The sequence below is a fragment of the Phyllopteryx taeniolatus genome, chromosome 14 (genome assembly GCF_024500385.1).
Source record: "Phyllopteryx taeniolatus isolate TA_2022b chromosome 14, UOR_Ptae_1.2, whole genome shotgun sequence".
In the NCBI taxonomy this organism is placed as follows: Eukaryota; Metazoa; Chordata; class Actinopteri; order Syngnathiformes; family Syngnathidae; genus Phyllopteryx; species Phyllopteryx taeniolatus.
Window position 1 is genome coordinate 25,230,097 of NC_084515.1, and position 14,435 is coordinate 25,244,531.

Here is a 14,435-nt window from a genome sequence, read left to right on the forward strand (position 1 = left end):
AAAGTAAATTTTATAGTTACCTGAAATTTTTGTACAAATTATTTTCTTGGAGTTGTCTGAGTTTGCAATAAAATGACCTCTGTGAAAGACCTTTTTAATAAAATATATATTTTTTCAAAACTAGCCTCTTAATTGCTTTATACATATTAATTTAGAATGCCCAAAATAAAAATTATTAGCCTTAACCTGGAACCAGAAATAACAAAAGCTTTTCTAATTTTGCGATTGAACTCTTCTAAGCGGCGGTATTAAGAGGTGGATAAAGTTGCATATTGCAAAAGCAGTCATTTATCCACATGTTGGAAACCTTTGACCCAAGGTATGTGCGTCTTAGCCACCAAGCTTTTCTTTACCTATACAACTCTACATGAGAAAAGCGTGTGAGAGAACTGCCATGCAGTTTGATGGTTCATTTCATGATGTTAAATACTGGAGTTAACTGTCTAAAATATTAATTTATTAAGGAAAAAGTCAAAATGATTAGCTGTTAATAGTGTGCAAGTGGCTAATGTGTCCTGCTCACAGGTCACTTGTAAGACGCTCTGCCATGTGCTATGTGCACACACTCACAACGTGCCTTTATACATATGGTATAAATCACATGTGCTCACTCTCACTTAAAGGAGGCATGTTGGTGGCGTGAAAAAGCCTATTTAGACATCAAACCTTTATAATTTTTGTGGCAGCACTTGATTCACTGGCTCCATTCATGTCGACATGACCACCGGGTGCATTCAGTTTATTCTATGCCTGTGGAATCACATTAGCACACGTTTAACAATATCTTTGAAGAACTTACTTGAAGGAATCAAATCTACTGCCCAAAAAAAATCACCCATCACCTGATCAACAAGAAACTGGATGGACATGTCTTCTGGTAACAGTACGCACAAAACAGTCTTGACGAAGTTTCTTGAAGTTTGCCGTTTTGTTTGAAGTAGTCGTTTTGCACTCAGTCACGGCCACAGTAAAAAGTATTAAAAAAAAAAAAAAAAAAAAAGTCTCTGACACCAGTTTTACTGATCAAAATGTTATGGTAAATATTTACACCTAATTCTTAGGTGTAAATATTTACCATAACATTATACATGAAATGTCTCAAGAACCCATGCCTGAAAATTAACAGGAAGTTGGCCATTTTTGCCTGAAGAACTAATTTCCCACTCAGACACGGCAGACGTGAGAGTAAAAAAAATAATAATTAATTAAAAAGGCCCTGACACCAGTTTTACTAAGCAACACGGAATTGGGTGCGGAATTTTACAATAACATTATGCACAAAAAAGTCTCAGGGATCATGTCCCACATCGAACAGGAAGTTGGCTAATGTTAGGACACTTATGGACAAGCAATGGACTGGCAGTCAATTGCAAGGCACATAATAGATAAACACCCATTCTTACTCACATTCCCACCTATGGGCAATAGTTCATCTTCAGTGAAGCTAATATGCATGTTTTTGGAATGTGGGAGGAAGCCAGACTACCTGGTGTAAACCCACATAAGTACAGGGAAAACATACAAATTCCACACAGGAAGGCCAGAGCTGAGATTCAAACCCCAAACATCAGAACTCTGAGGCAGACTTGCTTACCAGGAGACCGCCGTGCTGCCAGGACTGTAAAAAAGGTCAAGTTAATATCAATATCCGTATAACCAATCCCCTGTGTTTCTTTTACAGGGAAAACATGGGCACGATACCTCTGGAGATGCCCACCAGCCTGGGCTTGTCTAAGCCCAGCGACTCCCTGGACGCCACCGTCACCCGGAACCACTTCGCCATGTCTTCGTGTGGCTTCGCAAGCCGAGATGCCACGCCACAGGCCAACGGCCACAAACCCAGCAGCCCCTCGGCCCAGGGAAGCCCCAGCGTCACGTCCGGAGGACAGGGGGCCATTTTGTCCCCTCGCCATCATCACAGCCCCGGAATGGAGCCTGGTTCTTTCTCACCGGGTGGTGGACTCCAGTCCCCAGTATCCATCTGCAGTAGCTCAAACAACTGTGGTTTAAACCCACTGGGATCCCTTCAGGCTCTCAGCCAGGGCCACAGGGCTTCCGAATCCCCTGATGGAAAACCCGCTGCCATCAACAGCCCTCTTCCCAGCACCCAGGAAAAGGACCACCCTGACTTGGAAGCTGACTTGCTGGGAACTTTTGGGGAGCATCAGGACTCGTCCCAAAAAAAGGAGGGCGAGCCGGACCAGAATAACGATGAAGATCCAGACAGCTCGGACGAGCCGGACCACCTTCTGAGCACCAAAGGCCATACACAGCTCCTGCAGCTTCTCACCACCAAGCTGGAATCCCCAGACCCCTGCTCATCTCTCGGGGCCCTGGCGGACGAACAGTTGGCGGGCGTCGGTGCCTGTTTAGGGGTGGCGCACACCAACCACTCGGCATCACTGAAGGAAAAACACAAAATCCTGCACAGGCTGCTTCAGAACAGCAGCTCGCCGGTGGAGTTGGCCAAGCTCACCGCCGAGGCCACGGGAAAGGAGCCTGTCGGGGGTGAGTCGGCGGGTGACGGTGGCGAAAACGCGTCCGCCCTAGCAGAGTTGGGTGTCAAGCAGGAGCCGGAGAGCCCCAAGAAGAAGGACAATGTGCTGTTGCGCTACCTGCTGGACCGTGACGACAACGGCTTCCTGGACAAAGCCATCGAGATGGAGACAGGCGACGGTGCCAAGATGGATGCTATCAAGACAGAGAAAGAGGACCCCGCTTTCAACATGGCTGACCAGGTCGGTGGTTGCAATTGGCCTGTGTACACAACACTTTTACAGTGTTGATTAGAGACCAAGCCCCAACACGAATAGTGAAAATCTATTTAAATCGAAAAATATTTGATGGCTCTGCTAATAAAAAAATAATAATAACAAAATCATTTAAACCCTAAATATACCCCAAACTATGAACCTAAAACACTTTAATGTACTGTGTCGTACTATTTTCTTTCTAGACACTTTATAATTGACTTGCTAATTTGCTTTGCATAGTTAATTACTCTCCGCTGAAACGTGCTTCCAGAGAGACTTCTGTTAAAAAGTGTACTGTGCCACGTAAGCACTTGTTCTGGTGTTTCGCTACATTTCACATTAGCTTAAGTGGTTAGCGTGGCTTCTCTGTCTGCTCCTGTTCTCTCTTTTTACTTGGTGTGTGGGATGATTAGCTACTCGTTTAGTGATAATGATAGTTGTCAGAAGTGTCGCTTATTCACTTATTCAAAGTGTAGCTTCTGATAAGTGACTTAGAGGAACTGATCCGGACAGTGTGTAGCCGCGCTAGCTAGCTAGCCGCAGCTCGTTGATGGTGCGGAGGAAGTTAGCTTAGTGCCTCGAATTTCCACGGTACTTCCTGAGCAGCCAGGAAAGCCAGGCGGCAGCTCCGCCAGCTCTGTGGTTAGATGTGTGTGAACCCATTTTTACACGGTGGCAGATACGATTACATCATCAAGAAGCGGTATTGCGAAATCGCCATCTTCATTGGTCACAAAAGGCTTACCAATGTGGATTAGTGGCTCCATACACTTCTGTTGGAAGAGTAACTTGAGTGTGCCAATGCATGTTAACAGCTCCTATTAACACCCCCCTCTCGCCCCACCTCCCCAACATCCAAAAGCTCTCATCACGTTTGACAGCTGCAGAGCGAAAGTTGCCAGCGGTTCAAATCCTGTTAAGTGAGTGAAGGAAGGAACACAAGATTAAATTTCCAGGGTGATTTAATACAAGGACATAATCTCAACCGTTCGTCACAAGAGACTGCAAAAAATATTAAAAGGGCCAAGACATCTTAGCTTGTACGGCTGTATATTGCAGTGTCGCGCGGGTCAAAGAGCAGCCAGCACTGATGTATTTTTTTTCTTTCGGATCCTGCCGACAACACCATCAAGTCGTGGAAATACACAGGACTTGTGTGTGTGTGTGTGTGTGTGTGTGTGTGTGTGTATGTATGTGTGTATGCCTGTGCGTGTGCCTGTGCGTGTGTAGTTTTGTCTATGTGGGTGTGTGCTCCAGTAATTTGATCAGTCCTGTTTATATTTGAGTGCTGCTCATATGTTATTTATGCTCATATATGGTCATTAGTGAGGTCTCTTGATGTTGAATCACAGAGTAAATCACGACACAGTACTACTGCAGGAGTAACAACAATAACAATAGGGTCATGTCACATCACACTCACAGTGCGATGTGAAAATCAATAGGAAAGTTCAATGAGTATGGGACCCTACTTACTGTAAAAGCATTTTGTTTAAACCAGGGTTAGGATTTAAATTGGAGTTTAAAGCCTGGCTGAGGCTTTTCAACTGGTAATAGCGTTTCAAATTAGGGTTTCAAATAGGGCTCCGCAATTAATCAAATTTGATTTACATTTAAAATGCGGGCACTGCTGCATATGAAAAGTGCTTCATTTGTAACAATGCCCGCAACGTTGTCAGTCAGCCACCAGGGGGGCGAACATATGGTTAAGGCTTCATTCAGGGCCGGCACCACGCTCTGTGGCCAACTTCAAAATAAAAGATTAGAATGGCATTGATGTCCATCCATCCATTTTCAACAGCGCTTATCCCGGTTAGGGTCACGGGGCGCTGGAGCCCAGCTGACTTCGGGCGAAAGGCAGACTACACCCTGAACTGGTCGCAGGGCACGGCATTGATGTCCAATGTAGTAATATATGAAGCTTTTATTTAGAAGTTGGCCCTCTCAGCATGTTGGCGGAGAGGCGGCATGTCACGGTAAGACACTATTAAACATTGTTGTAGCGAATGCCTTGACTTCAACTTTTCGGCTGGCCGTAAAAAAGAAGAAAAGGGGGGGAGAGAGAGAGAGAGAGAGAGAGAGAGGGAAATCACAATTGTCAAGTTCTTTGCAGTTTGTGACCATGCACAACTGACCAATGGTCAAGCAGAATAACGGGGATGTAACCGTCCTTGACAGTTCACTATATTGACAGGGATTTTCAATTTAAAAGTCTGTGCTTACAGCCTCATTTTATTGCGTTTTATGCCTTAACTGTATTTTCTTCCATTAAGTTGCAATTGGTGATTGCACTTTGTAAAAGCATCTTTGTTCAATTAGCTCTTGGTAAAGTAGAATTTTTTTGGGCGGGTCCAATTATTTTTTTATTATTATCTAACATTTATTCTTCTTTAAAGATTTATTTTGCACTGAAAACTGTTACAAATTCTTTGTTGAAAAGTAGTGCAATAAAAATAAAGATGTTTCCCTAATATGAGGAATAATCATGATTTCAGTATTGAGGGTTATGGTTTCAGATTAGGATGTTAAACCTGGATAAGGATTTGAAATTGGGTTTCAATTTATGGTTAGGGTTAATGTTTAAATTTGGGTTTCAAGCCATGATTAGGGTTTCCATTAGGGTTTCAAACAAGGGTTACATATTCAAATTGGGGTTTAAAACCTGGATTAGGATTTTAAACTAGATTAGGGTTTCAATTTAGGGTAAGGTTTTCAAATAAATTTGGAGTCCTTTAAAAATTGAGTCCTCGACACTGGAAAAAAAAAAGTGCTTAATTTGAACATGTACATTACATCGTCTGCACATGATTAAAATGTGTTAAACTAACATTTATTAATAGATTATTTTCGAGGAGAAGAGGTGAAAATTACATCAGTTTACCGTGTTTTAATTACATACAACTGAAAATTAAGTACTTGTTCAGCGCATGAATATTTTCCCTCAGACCAGCGAGCTGGAGGATCTTCTGGACGACCTGCAGGGCAGTGCCCATCATCATCATCATCAGCATCAACAACATCATCATCAGTTGTTCCCCCGACCGCCGTCTCTATCCAGAGGAGTTCCAGCGTCCTCCTCTTCATCCTCCTCCTCTTCCTCCTCGGCGGCACCCCCCGGCTTCTCCGCGGACAAGCAGAACATCATCGGCGACATCCTGCACATGATGGACGGCGCCCACGGGGACCACGGTAGCCCACCCCCCCAGCACCGAGCCTTCCCTGCCATCAGCCCTGCAGGTACAGCCATGGTTAGGGTTTCGAATAAGGAAAGGGTTTCAAATTAGGGTTTGAAGCCAAGGTTAAGGTTTCCATCCAGAGTTAGGGTTTCAAGTTACGGTTTCAAGACAGTGTTAAGGTTTTAAATAAGGGATACGTTTTCAAATATGCGTTAGGATTTCGAAAATTGTAAATGATAGGGTTTCAAGTTAGTGTTTGAACCCAAGGTTAGGGTTTCAAATAAGGGTTTGAAACCGGGGTTAGAATTTTAAATTAGGGTCTGAAGCAAAGGTTAGGCTTTCAAATGAGCGTTTCAGATGTTTTATGGAAGTCAGGGTTAGGGTTTCAAGTTCAAGTTTGAAGCAGTGGTTAAGATTTCAAATGATGGTTTCAAACTAGGGTTGGGGTTTTAACCCATGTTAGGGTTTCGAATTAGGGGTTCAAACCAGGGTTAGGGTTTGTAAATAGGTTTTCAAGCAAGGGTTAAAGTTTTAAATAAGGGATTGGATTTCTAATAAGAGACAGGGTTTCAAAACAGTATTTGAAGACAAGGTTAAAGTTTCAAGCCAGGGTTAGGGTTTCAAATTAGAGTTTGAAGCAAAGGTTAGGCTTTCAAATCAGGGTTTCAATTGGCTAACAGATTTAAATCTGGGTTACGGTTTCAAATGACTGAAGCAAAGTTGAGGGTTTCAAATCAGGGTTTCTGGTCAGGATTATGGTGGCAAATTTAGGGTTTCAAGCCTGGGTTATGATTTTAAAGTAGCATTGGGGTTTCAGGAGTCGAACATGACTACAAATTGTGTTTTAACTTCCCCCTCTGAATCGTGCCAGCTCCCGTAGGCGGCGCCAGGCCTGGCCAACCAGCTCGAGGGACGCCGCTCGGTAGGAGCCTATCACAGGATGGCATCGCTGCCAGGCCCCTCGCCCCGCAGCACAGTAACATCATCAACAACCCCTATTCGTTACTACAGCAGCAGCAAGGCATGATGGGAAACCACGTGGCAGCAGCCAACAATCACACGGGTGAGGACACAGAAAATGCACATAGAAACATGGCGGGGAGCTTTTATTCTTTTTTTATAATGAAGATCTAAATCCCTCCCAAAATATTTTTATAAGATTTTCGTTTGAATTTAAGCCAAGATTAGTGTTTCCAATTGGTGTTTGAAGCCTGGGATGGGTAGTAAAGAATGTCAAAATATCTCCTCTTATTGTATTGTTTTCTTGTTTAGGCATGTTGGCCAGTGCCACGGGGCCGGGCCCCCTGCAGCCCGGCTGGGGCTCCCAGGGGCCCGCGGGAGGCCCCCTGGCGCCGTCCATGGGCCAGGGATTTCGGGCGGCTCGTGTGATCCCCAGCATCCATGGTGCCGCTCCCACCAGGGGGGCGCCGCCATCCCGACCTCTGGTCAACATGCACATGATGGCAGGCGGTAAGAGCAAAACACATAGCTATTATAGAGAGAGAAAATGTAAAATAGTTTAATTTGATAAAATAATAATGGATTTTTATCTTTGAATTGTATTGTTTGGAATTATTTGATTATATTTAATGAACCAACTATTTAATAAAACACTATATTCTAAAAAATATTAAATGTCTGGTTTTTATCTTGCTCATATTTCTTGTCATAATATGTTCAATAACTTAATTGGAAAAGTTTATTGTAATTATAAGATCACATTTCTTCTTCATTTTTTTTTTTTATTATTGTTAATGAGCCTATTATTTCATAAAATAAAAACAATATTAAATTTACTTTTAAAAAATGTTTATTTTGAAAAAATATATAAATAACCACTTATATCATGACATAAATAAATAGATGGTTAATTTTTAAAAAACACCTTTAAATGTTATTTTCATTCTTGTTAATGAACCTGTTATTTCTTAACAAAATATTAAATGTACATCAAAAAATCAATTAACCAATTATGTGAATGAATACAAAGTTAATAAAAAAATAAATAGCATTTCTTCAAATGTATTATTTATTATTCCTACTATAGTTAATGAATTTCTTATCTGTTTAAAAAAAATCTTTATAACGTACATATAAAGTATTTTACTAATTAATTTTTTTTTATTTATAATAAGTCAAATAATTGTCTTGTCAAATGCATGCAAAGTTAATAAAAAGTACATTTGTATAAACCACTGTCAACATTCTTTCTGCTTTTTTCCAGAGATGGAGTTGCCTAACTCCGCTTACCCTCAGCAGCACCCACCACCTAATCAGACGGCCCCTTGGCCAGACAGGATGATGATGGACCACTATGGAAACCAAAACAGGTCTGGAGAACGCAACACTTGATCTTAAATTTTACTTAATTTAATTACATTTAATCAAAGCTCAGGAGAACGAACCCTTTTAGCTTAAGTTAATTTAAATAAATCAAAGCATACACGTTTCAGGTCCCTGTACAGGGTCCCCCAGGAGGACGGGATGGGGTGCTGCGGGGCGGCACCCGAGGGCCCGGCGGCGGACGAGGGGGCGCTCCTTAGCCAGCTGTGCTCTGTTCTCAAGGACTACGAGGGCCTGGAGGAACTCGACAAGATGCTCGGGATCCCCACGCTGGCCGGACAGGTGAGGAAATCCTCAAGGAGTGGATCGAAATATGATTTTAGGATGCTGTTCTGTTTTGGGGAACCAAGTGCAGTGGTGGGGTACTTAAGGGGTGGAACTAGAGTACTATCAGAATGGCAAGAATAAGAAAAACCAAACATTTCCTCCTCGTTGTTGTTTGCTGCGTGAATTTTCTCTTCTCTGTTAGGCTTTCAAATTAGGGTTTGGAGTCAAGGTTAGGGTTTAAAGTTTGGGTTAAGGTTTCAAGTAATAGGTCTGGGTTTCAAGTAACAGAGGTGGGAGTAAGTCACATATTTGCAAGTCACAAGCACGTCTCAAGTCATAACTCTCAAGTCTCAAGCAAGTCCTAAGTCACTGTGGAAAGAAATGGATTTCAAGCAACTCAAGTCATTTTTTTCCCTTGGTTTAAGCAAGTTGCAAGTCACGTCATCCAGTCACAACATATTGGAGTGGTAAAAAAAAAATTTTCACCATTTTTTTCCCCCGTAAATCATAACACAACAAAAGTATTCACGACTGAACAACTGAGATTATGATTGATTTAATTTATTGCACTGAATTGTTTTAAAGTTGTATGTAATTGAACTCAACTTTACTGTATTTCTGAACAAGAAATGGTGTGAAGTTTGTGGTGAGAGTCTTGTAACTCCTACAGTTCTTAAGAGAACACCATTAAACAAAAGCCAAGACTGTTTTATGTAATTCGATGTGTACCTAATGGGCTAATGGAGAATGAAAGCGATTCATAATTAAGGGTATAGTACATGATATAAAAATGTTGCCATCCTTCAAAAAAAAAAAATTATATGAACAAAATCTGCATTCCTCCTGTGTCCTCTACTTTAATTAAGTCACTCAGTCAGGTTTGTTTATTTATTTAGAAGAACTGTGTCTGGTCAATTGAGAATTGTCATTTGATCAAAGATATTTTTTCATGTGGTATAGTCTCAATTTTAAAAAAACATAGTGCAGACAGCTTGATTACAGAGCCGACACAACAGATGACATTTTAATGGTGACACTTCAATAAACACGTTCAGTAGTATGAAAATTATATTCACATGTAGTTACTCAGTTTGTACTGTTCTTACTAATGGTGGAACGTACTTTTGTCAACGTCTTTTATATCGCCGTGATCACAATGTGAAGTGATCCGATACAGCAGACCTATAACGCACCTGGCATCTTCTAATGCCGACTCTTTCGTCATGCCCGCAAACGTCTCCACACTTTTTTTTTTTTTTTTATCTCCACAAGTTACCGCTAGCAACCCTGTTTCACTTCTTCTCCATTTGGCAGTTGCCGTTATATTTTAGGTGCTACTTTCTACTTTAGAGTGCACACCGCTTCGCCTCATTAGTAAAGACGTAAGTAAGACGAGTGAGAAACAGAGCAAGGGGCCTTAAGATAAAATAGGAACGTGCTGGTAAGGAATAGTTAGGAAATTAAGTGAAAGCAGGAAAAGGAGTAAAATCTAGACACATTTAAACTTTATTGACAATGCAAAGGCAGGCTTGAGTCTGCAGGGGGAAAAAAAATTCATCACTTAACGGGCTGGCTGCACAAACAACCTGCAGAGGCACCCATCTGTGCAATGAGAAGAATAAAGACAAGCATTTGAACTTGATATTAATGAAGGTTCCAGTGTGTCCAATGAAACTGTTTCACATTGTAGCAATGTCAGTCCCTTCTGAGAGGAACCTTGTCCAAAACAGGAGACAGCAAATAATTTCTGACAGAAGAAACAGGATCAGCTCCTCAAAGCAGAGACGTGTTTTTTTAATGCTAATCGTAACTATAGCTAAGTTATCTGAATGCAGGTCTTTAAATATTGTTATTTTTTTTACATATTTTCATTTGGGCTGGTTAGCACATCTGGCTCACAGTCCTGGGGACCCGGGCTCAAATCTTGCCTCCCCTGTATGGAGTTTGCATGTTCTCTCCGTGCCTGCGTGGGTTTTCTCCGGGCACTTCGGTTTCCTCCCCCATCCCAAAACATGCGTGGTAGGTTAATTGAAGATTCTAAATTGCCCGCAGGTGTGGATGTGAGTGCAAATGATTGTTTGTCTATGTTTACTTAGCTGGCCACCAGTTCAGGGTGTACCCCGCCTCTCGCCCAGAGTCAGCTGAGATATGTGCCAGCATGCCTGCGACCCTAATAAGCGGTACGGAAAATGGATGGATGGAGGGATATTTTAAGCCTGGATTAGGGTTTCTAACTAGGTTTAGGGTTTGAATTTAGTGTTTGAAGCCTGGGTTAGGGTTTGGAATTAGGCTTTTAATAAGGGTTACGGTTTCAAATGAGTTTTTGAAGCCAAGGTTAGGGTTTCAAATTTGGCTTTCAAGCTTGGATTTGTGTTTCAAATCAGGGTTAGGGTTCCAAATTTGGGTTGGAGTTTCTAATTAGGATTTCAAGCCTGGGTTAAGTTTTTAAACTAGCCAAGTTTAGGGTTTCAAAGTAATGTTACAAGCCTGGGTTAGGGTTTGAATTTAGAGTTTGAAGCCTGTGGTAGGGTTTGGCATTAGGCTTTAAAATCAGGGTTACAGTTTTGAGTTGTTTTATAAGCCAAGGGTTAGGGTTTGAATTAGGATTTCAAGCTTGGGTTAGGGTTTTAAATGCTGGGTTTGGGAAATCCAATGATATAAATATATGAAACGTTTATTTTGTCAGGGTCCCGTGTCTGACCAGGACCAGCTTTTCGGTCCGTCGGACCCGATGGCGACCATGAAGCCCCCCGTGTACAGTCAGCACTACGCCGCCCAGTCGGGCTACGGCGGCCTGCCCCCGGACGCCTCCTTCCTCTGCCCCTCCATGGGCGGCGGCCACATGGGGCAGCAGAGGGTGGCTGGCTACCCCCCCATGATGAGGATGCCCGGGGCGCAGGGACACCGGCCAAGCGGTATCCGGCCCGGAGGGGCCAACCCCGCGCTGCCTCCACAGCCCAACAACCTGAGGCTACAGCTCCAGCACAGACTGCAGACGCAACTGGTAACTCAAATACTTTTGAGTACAGTGGGGCCTTGACATACGAGTTGAATTCATTCAGAGTTCGCACTCGTAACTTAAAACACTCGTATCTCAAATCATCTTTCCCCACTGAAATGAAATGGAAATGGCATTATGTTCTCTCCTCCACCCCAAAAAATCAACAACATTTTTAAAGTGTTTTTTCATTAGGAAAAATAGCACTCTATAATATTGTACAGTGGAAGTCCGCATACTCGCAGTTCGGCAGCAACAGATTCACCTATTTACAGATTTGTGTTCTTTTTTTTAATTTATTGTTATTTTTTTATTTCATTTTTTTCAATTTTTTTCTGGGTGTGAAACCAACCCCCAAAACTCTTATTATTATTGTTGTTATTGTTATTATTTTTCAGTACGAATAAATAAATAAATTCCCAATGCAATCATAATGGGTGTCAATAATCTGCAGCTTTTCGCTATTTGCGGTCAGGCCTGGTCCCTATCCGCCACGAATAGAGGGGTCCACTATACTTTATAAAAACATACAGTAATGGCATAATTAAAAACAATCTAAGGAATGAAACAATTTGTGCCACATTTTTTGCTTTAATTCAATGGACATTGTGCTGCTCCTTCTCCCTAACCCTAAGAATGACCAATATTACTGCAGTTTACGGAGGAGCCGAGACCGTCTCCATGTATACATTTTCAAGTCAAGTTTATTTGTAAAGCCCTTATTCACAAAATAGTCTCAAAGGGCTTCACAGGCCGACAGTTGGCAATGATTGACGACATCCCCTTATTTAAACCCCCAAGTCGGGCAAAGGAAAACTCAAAATCCCATTTGGGGCAAAAGGAAACCTTGATGACCAAGCTGCAAGGGATGTTGAGTGGATAACATTTATAACATAGTCTGGTACTGTACAATGTTCATTACAATGCTATAAGAGTCTATATAAAGAGAAAAGGCGCCTATTAGAGTAGACTCTTTTGGTGATTCTGCCTCAGGACCTGGCCCGGTCGGTCAGAGCAGAATCCTCTATGAAAACTATTCCGGGGGAAGAGATCTACCTCAGATCTTGTCCCAGCTGGTCGGTGCAGAACCCAAACAGCAATAACCTCAGATTCGGTCAACGTCTCCTCGCCCTCTCCCTGAGCGTGAGATGAGGGGTCAGTAAAACAGCCCTACATGTACTTTAACTAAATGTCAAAGAGTAGAAATAGTCTTTAGGTCGGGATTTCAAGATTTCTACTGAGGTAGCAGTTCTAATATCCATGGGTAGGGCATTCCAGAATACTGGTGCCCGAATAGAAAATGCCCGAGAGCCTACGGACTTCTCTCAGAGTCACCAAAAGACCAGCGTAGGTTTCAGGACAGAGCATACATTACAAAGGAATCAGTGAGCTAAGAGGGTGCTAGCCAATGTAATATTTAATATTTATATTTTATGAGTAACAGGACCTTAAAATTGTAAAATTTTGGGTTGTAAATGTACAGTTAATTACTCGGTATTAGTTGCATTACTTTCACAGTAATTGTACTGCAAATATTTTACAGTAAAATGTGGTAAACTACATCAACACGTGCAACCCCAATTCCAATGAAGTTGGGACGTTGTGTTAAACATAAATAAAAACAGAATACATCCATCCATCCATCCATTTTCTGAGCCGCTTCTCCTCGCTAGGGTCATGGGCATGCTGGATCCTATCCCAGCTATCATCGGGCAGGACACTCTGAACTGGTTGCCAGCCAATCGCAGGGCACATACAAACAAACAACCATTCACACTCACATTCACACCTACGGGCAATTTAGAGTCGTCAATTAACCTAACACGCATGTTTTTGGGATGTGGGAGGAAACTATATTTAATTTAATACACTACAAAGAAAAGATATTTAATGTTCAAACTGATAAACTTGATTGTTTTTAGCAAATAATCATTAACTTAGAATTTTATGGCTGCAACATGCTCCAAAAAAGCTGGGACAGGGTCATGTTTACCACTGTGTTACATCACCTTTTCTTTTAACAACATTCAATAAACGTTTGGGAACTGAGGACACTAATTGTTGAAGCTTTGTAGGTGTAATTCTCTCCCATTCTTGCTTGATGTACAGCTTCAGCTGTTCAACAGTCCGGGGTCTCCGTTGTCGTATTTTACGCTTCATAATGCGCCACACATTTTCAATGGGAGACAGATCTGGACTGCAGGCAGGCCAGCCTAGTACCCACACTCTTTTACTACGAAGCCAAGCTGTTGTAACACGTGCAGAATGTGGTTTGGCATTGTCTTGCTGAAATAAGCAGGGGCGTCCATGAAAACGACGTTGCTTGGATGGCAGCATATGTTTCTCCAAAACCTGTATGTACCTTTCAGCATTAATGGTGCCTTCACAGATGTGTAAGTTACCCATGCCTTTGGCACGAACACAGCCCCATGCCATCACAGATGCTGGCTTTGGAACTTTGCGTCCATAACAGTCCGGGTGGTTCTTTTCCTCTTTGGCCCGGAGGACACGACGTCCACAATTTCCGAAAACAGTTTGAAATGTGGACTCGTTGGGCCGCAGAACACTTTTCCACTTTGCATCAGTCCATCTTAGATGAGCTCGGCCCAGAGAAGCCGGCGGCGTTTCTGGGTGTTGTTGATAAATAGCTTTTGCTTTGCATAGTAGAGTAGATGTTTTGTTTTTGTTGTAGATGATGGTTTTCTGAAGTGTTCCTGAGCCCATGTGGTGATATACTTTACACATTGATGTCTGCTTTTGATGCAGTGCCGCCTGAGGGATCGAAGGTCACGGGCATTCAATGTTGGTTTTCGGCCTTGCCGCTTACATGCAGTGATTTCTCCAGATTCTCTGAACCTTTTGATGATATTATGGACCGTAGAAGATGAAATCCCATTT

At 42.2% G+C, this 14,435-nt stretch overlaps 1 protein-coding gene across 4 annotated transcripts in view; it reads left to right on the forward strand.

Moving 5' to 3' along the window:
* Positions 1–14,435, forward strand: part of LOC133488989 (nuclear receptor coactivator 2-like) — a 68,210-nt gene that overhangs the window by 44,005 nt on the left and 9,770 nt on the right. For all 4 annotated transcript variants that reach the window (XM_061797580.1, XM_061797581.1, XM_061797582.1 and 1 more), the window contains 7 exons: positions 1,682–2,738; positions 5,699–5,990; positions 6,801–6,992; positions 7,202–7,399; positions 8,154–8,259; positions 8,383–8,554; positions 11,226–11,543. In XM_061797580.1, the coding sequence (XP_061653564.1) occupies positions 1,682–2,738; positions 5,699–5,990; positions 6,801–6,992; positions 7,202–7,399; positions 8,154–8,259; positions 8,383–8,554; positions 11,226–11,543 (2,335 nt within the window). The remainder of the gene's footprint in view (positions 1–1,681; positions 2,739–5,698; positions 5,991–6,800; positions 6,993–7,201; positions 7,400–8,153; positions 8,260–8,382; positions 8,555–11,225; positions 11,544–14,435) is intronic.